The sequence below is a fragment of the Pimephales promelas genome, chromosome 4 (genome assembly GCF_988280905.1).
Source record: "Pimephales promelas chromosome 4, fPimPro1.hap1.1, whole genome shotgun sequence".
NCBI lineage: Eukaryota > Metazoa > Chordata > Actinopteri > Cypriniformes > Leuciscidae > Pimephales > Pimephales promelas.
The window spans coordinates 5623733-5630024 of NC_142772.1; the positions used below are offsets into that span (position 1 = coordinate 5623733).

Sequence of the window (6292 nt, forward strand, 5' to 3'; positions counted from 1 at the left end):
ATGTGAGGAACCTCTGGGAAACTTTGCAACCTGAGCTTCTTTGACACGGAGCTCTAGAACCGTAGCAGGGACTGGAGTTGCAGCAGAATGAACCTTCACAGTGATTCTGTCGAGCCTCAGCAGGTTTTGGAGCAGCAGTGACAGGAAACTTTATGGCCGTCTTCACTGGTAATTCTGGAGAAGCCCTGACAGGATCTCTGGGCCCAAGGCAGCTGAGAAAGAGAGCTATGTGAAACCCCTTCTCTGGGACCCGGATAACAGTGGCAGAGACTTCCAGGGCGTCAGTGCGAGGAACTTGTGGGACGGGCTGAACAGAGAGCTCTGGCTGACTCCATTGTCAAAAATATGATTGGATGGTACAGGACTTAACTAAAACTAAACTAACTATTTACAATATACAAGTAGTTCCGCAAGACGCTAAAACTACCGCCTCAAGCCAAGGTGCCAGACGCAACCAAGGCCAGCCAGCCCCGCAAGACGCTGAGGCTGGAGAGATGGAGTGGTCTTCTGTTTCAGCCCACCAGACGCAACCCTTTCCATGACCTGAAAAACGATTAGAAAGCATTTTTCATAAGGTATAAAAAAAATACATCTGTGCCATGTATAAGGATTGGGTATATGACAGTTACAGCAGGTACTGAATGGTAATGTAAAGAAGCTGATGTCTATATTCAGATAATCAAGCTAAGTTAACAAAAATGTAATGTACATATATCTTCAAAATCATTTTAGCTTGTCTTTTACACTGTACCTTAACCAGTCATGGGAGAGCATCTTATCCAGACGGAGTCTCTGCTTTGGGTTGCTCTTCAGGCAACCTCGAATAAACCGGCAGCATTCTGTGCAGAAAGATTGAGAGTTTTCTAGTTATTTCCTTCAACTTTACACTTGCTCTCTAAGCTGTAAAAATGGGAAAGATTCCTGCATTATCCATAAGAACATATTTTTTTGTTCTAACCATCTGAGACGTTCGGCTTGAACCAGACATCAGAGTCCATCGAAGCGATATCTCCTCTGTCTGGTAAACGGCGGCCGATCATGGCAAACAGCAGCACCCCCAGCGACCACACCATTGCCTTCTTCCCATGGTACTTGCCCTTCTCGAAGTATTCAGGAGGGCAATAGCTTTCTGTGCCTGGAGATAGGAGTTTGTAACATGTGTAAGCTAGCTTTTTCTCACTTTAACTGAAATGAAATGGCATTTACTATTAGTCAGCAAAAATAATATTAAGATTGACTATTCTTTGACAGTTTTGTTAGTTTATTGTTAATATCTCACTGTGAGGTGTCTGCTTTCAACATGGTGTAACTAATCACTAGAGTTTAAATCCTAAAATATATGTTTTAAAGATAACACATACCAGAGTAGTTTTTGTAGGCGGAGCGTTTCATGAGGTCCACGCAGCCGAAATCAATCAATTTGACCTCCAGGGTCTTTGTGTTGACCAGGAGGTTCTCCATTTTGATGTCTCTGTGTAGGACACCCCTGGTACAGCACAGGACAGCAGCCTCAATCACCTGCCTCATGAAATGACGGGCCAGTTCCTCACTGAAGCAGCATCCGGAAAGCTTCCAGAAGCTGTGCATGTCCATGCAGGGTAAGGGCCGTTCTAGGACCATGATGAACTGGTCGAGATGGTCCTGCCACTCCAGCAGCTTTATAATATGGCGACAGCGTGGGCCTTGATTGGCCATTACTGTCAGGGCCACCTCAAGTGGAAGAGGTCTTGGATGGTCAGGCTAGAAGAATGACAGTTTTTATTATTTTTAGATAAAGGATTGGTTTCTCAAATAAGGATTTAGCCCAGTCTGTCTATCTATTGAAATATATATGATTTACATAAAAATGTTATAAATTGCAAACATAGAGAGCACAGTCTACGTACAAGGTGGATGTATTGCTCGTTCCCTGTCTTCGCTGTGAATTTCACAGCTACTATGAGGCCGTCCTTGCAACGGGTCCCTTCAAACACAGAGCCAAATCCTCCTTCCCCCAATTTCTTGCCAATGGCATATTTCCAGCAAATAGGATCTATTAAAACAGAATAATTTTTATTTGTTTACTGTTTAATAAAGCAGCTTTCCACAGTGAGGCCATACTTTCTGATGAAATGTTAATCGGGAAATATTTTAGTAATATTCGTGCTTTTAAAAATTAATTTGTCGTATGACTATTTAAGTGAAATGCAAATGTAAAAAAAAATATGGTGATTTAAAATTGTGGAGGAATAAAAAAACTTAAAGAAACCTTAAAAACAGCTGCCATATTTAAAACATATGCTTTAGTTTCCTTTATGCATATTCACTTTAAAAATAATGTTGGGAAGAAAGAGAGAGTGCCATATTTGATGTCAGACAGTAAACTCACCCTTGGTCCTCACGATCTTGTCACAGTCCAGCTGTCTCAACAGATGTGATCCAGTGTCACCTGATGATGTACAGGCTGGACTGTCCTAATCTTGAGGCTTGGTGTCCTCCACTTGCTGGTTTTCGGCAGTGCGGGGGACTTCAGGACTACTGGAAGGAGGTTCCTGATGATCTTTGTCCTCTACAGTAAAGATGGTGTCCTGTAAAGAAGTCTGATCTAAAGAGAGGAATATCAAGCTTGTTTTAAAATCATGTCATGCGTCACATCTTCAAACTATATCAGCAGTAACAACATAAACAAACGGTACTGCGCATGTGCATTAATCTGGCCCAAAATTAACTTCCGGTGGACAATCCATCACAAGTAAATAACCTTAGTATTAGCTGGTATTTCTTGCCAGTCAAAGAAAAGAAATTTTACTTGGCCAAACTTAAATGTGACACTACCAGACCCGTTGAACAAAAATTGGAAACAAGAATGTTTTTCTACCGACGTGTCTGAAAACCGGCGGGGTTTTATTAGGTTTACATAGCTCTCCTTATTAGCTAGGCTTCTTACATGCTTGCTAATAACCTTTTTTCAAGGTGGGTCTCCACATTGATAGCATGTTGGATGGATCTGTGCAGCGTTGTTTATGATACTACTAACCATTCAATACACAGACTCATCCGCTGTCTATGTGTTTGCGAGAGAGAGAGAAAGAGAGAGCGTGCGAATGTGCGCTGCATGCAACTCTGCAGTCAAATAGGCCTAGCTACAACTTTTCCCATCTTAAATTGTAAAAAACATGGAAATCAATATGTGGGGGTCAGCGCTGATAATGTGCTGGGCTGCCACCAATAAATCAAATGTATGGGAAACACTGTACCGGACATCACTCAGTTAAACATAGCTATTTTAACACCGCCGTCTCCCTCTTTGTAACTGTTAGGAAACCTTAACATTTTTATTTTAAAAAATTGCGTTTGCTCCCTAGGTCAGGTTGCACCCCACAGCTCATCAACCTGATAGAGGGCCATGAGACATAGACCTTAGTGCAACAATGGAGGATCTAGACCCTTCCAGTGTTGAGATATTGAAACTCAAAATTTCGACCCGAAAAAAAAAAACGACAGTGTTACCCCTTACGTTTTTTTTTTTTTTGGGGCGAAAAATTAAGTATCCCCAATCTTCTCAAAACTCTGGATTCTGATAGAGGCCATGAGACTTAGACCTGAGTGCAACAATGGAGGCTCTAGACCCTTCCAGAGCTGAGATATCGAAATTCAAAATTTCGACCAGAAAAAAAAAATGACAGTGTTACCCCTTACGTTTTTTTTTTGGGGCGAAAAATTAAGTATCCCCAATCTTCTCAAAACTCTGGATTCTGATAGAGGGTCATGAGACATAGACCTGAGTGCAACAATGGAGGCTCTAGACCCTTCCAGAGCTGAGATATCGAAATTCAAAATTTCGACCGGAAAAAAAAAACGACAGTGTTACCCCTTACGTTTTTTTTTTTTTGGGCGAAAAATTAAGTATCCCCAATCTTCTCAAAACTCTGGATTCTGATAGAGGGCCATGAGACATAGACCTGAGTGCAACAATGAAGGCTTTAGACCCTTCCAGTGCTGAGATATCGAAACTCAAAATTTCGACCCGAAAAAAAACCGACAGTGTTACCCCTTACGTTATTTTATTTTGGGCGAAAATATAAGTATCCCCAATCTTCTCAAAACTCTGGATTCTGATAGAGGACCATGAGACTTAGACCTGAGTGCAACAATGGAGGCTCTAGACCCTTCCAGAGCTGAGATATCGAAAATCAAAATTTCGACCAGAAAAAAAAAACGACAGTGTTACCCCTTACGTTTTTTTTTTTTGGGCGAAAAATTAAGTATCCCCAATCTTGTCAAAACTCTGGATTCTGATAGAGGGCCATGAGACATAGACCTGAGTGCAACAATGGAGGCTCTAGACCCTTCCAGAGCTGAGATATCGAAATTCAAAATTTCGACCAGAAAAAAAAACGACAGTGTTACCCCTTACGTTTTTTTTTTTTGGGCGAAAAATTAAGTATCCCCAATCTTCTCAAAACTCTGGATTCTGATAGAGGGCCATGAGACATAGACCTGAGTGCAACAATGAAGGCTCTAGACCCTTCCAGTGCTGAGATATCGAAACTCAAAATTTCGACCCAAAAAAAAACGACAGTGTTACCCCTTATGTTTTTTTTTTTTTTGGGCGAAAAATTAGGTATCCCCAATCTTCTCAAAACTCTGGATTCTGATAGAGGCCATGAGACTTAGACCTGAGTGCAACAATGGAGGCTCTAGACCCTTCCAGAGCTGAGATATCGAAACTCAAAATTTCGACCAGAAAAAAAAACGACAGTGTTACCCCTTATGTTTTTTTTGGGGGGGTGAAAAATTAAGTATCCCCAATCTTCTCAAAACTCTTGATTCTGATAGAGGGCCATAAGACTTAGACCTGAGTGCAACAATGGAGGCTCTAGACCCTCCCAGAGCTGAGATATCGAAACTCAAAATTTATACCAGAAAAAAAAAAACGACAGTGTTACCCCTTACGGGTTTTTTTTTCGGGCGAAAAATTAAGTATCCCCAATCTTCTCAAAACTCTGGATTCTGATAGAGGGCCATGAGACATAGACCTGAGTGCAACAATGAAGGCTCTAGACCCTTCCAGTGCTGAGATATCGAAACTCAAAATTTCGACCCAAAAAAAAAACGACAGTGTTACCCCTTACGTTTTTTTTTTTTGGGCGAAAAATTAAGTATCCCCAATCTTCTCAAAACTCTGGATTCTGATAGAGGGCCATGAGACATAGACCTGAGTGCGACAATGGAGGCTCTAGACCCTTCCAGAGCTGAGATATCGAAATTCAAAATTTCGTCCAGAAAAAAAAACGACAGTGTTACCCCTTACGTTTTTTTTTTTGGGGCGAAAAATTAAGTATCCCCAATCTTCTCAAAACTCTGGATTCTGATAGAGGGCCTTGAGACTTAGATCTGAGTGCAACAATGGAGGCTCTAGACCCTTCCAGAGCTGAGATATCGAAACTTAAAATTTCGACCAGAAAAAAAAACGACAGTGTTACCCCTTATGTTTTTTTTGGGGGGTGAAAAATTAAGTATCCCCAATCTTCTCAAAACTCTGGATTCTGATAGAGGGCCATAAGACTTAGACCTGAGTGCAACAATGGAGGCTCTAGACCCTCCCAGAGCTGAGATATCGAAACTCAAAATTTATACCAGAAAAAAAAAAACGACAGTGTTACCCCTTACGGGTTTTTTTTCAGGCAAAAAATTAAGTATCCCCAATCTTCTCAAAACTCTGGATTCTGATAGAGGACCATGAGACTTAGACCTGAGTGCAACAATGGAGGCTCTAGACCCTTCCAGAGCTGAGATATCGAAAATCAAAATTTCGACCAGAAAAAAAAAACGACAGTGTTACCCCTTACGTTTTTTTTTTTTTTTTGGGCGAAAAATTAAGTATCCCCAATCTTCTCAAAACTCTGGATTCTGATAGAGGGCCATGAGACATAGACCTGAGTGCAACAATGGAGGCTCTAGACCCTTCCAGAGCTGAGATATCGAAATTCAAAATTTCCACCAGAAAAAAAAAACGACAGTGTTACCCCTTAAGTTTTTTTTTTTTTGGGCGAAAAATTAAGTATCCCCAATCTTCTCAAAACTCTGGATTCTGATAGAGGGCCATGAGACATAGACCTGAGTGCAACAATGAAGGCTCTAGACCCTTCCAGTGCTGAGATATCGAAACTCAAAATTTCGACCCAAAAAAAAAACGACAGTGTTACCCCTTATGTTTTTTTTTTTTTGGGCGAAAAATTAGGTATCCCCAATCTTCTCAAAACTCTGGATTCTGATAGAGGCCATGAGACTTAGACCTGAGTGCAACAAT

The 6292-nt window shown here is 41.1% G+C and overlaps 1 protein-coding gene across 1 annotated transcript; it reads right to left on the reverse strand.

Moving 5' to 3' along the window:
• Window positions 1-413: 413 nt before the first annotated feature.
• On the reverse strand, window positions 414-3243 carry LOC120470940 (serine/threonine-protein kinase pim-1). The gene is made up of 7 exons (XM_089129760.1): window positions 3237-3243; window positions 2481-2584; window positions 2369-2399; window positions 1887-2032; window positions 1362-1740; window positions 959-1135; window positions 414-839 (listed from the first exon to the last, which is right to left on the reverse strand). The coding sequence occupies exons 1-7, from the start codon at window positions 3241-3243 to the stop codon at window positions 724-726; spliced, it is 960 nt and encodes a 319-aa protein (XP_088985886.1). The 3' UTR covers window positions 414-723.
• Window positions 3244-6292: the final 3049 nt, after the last annotated feature.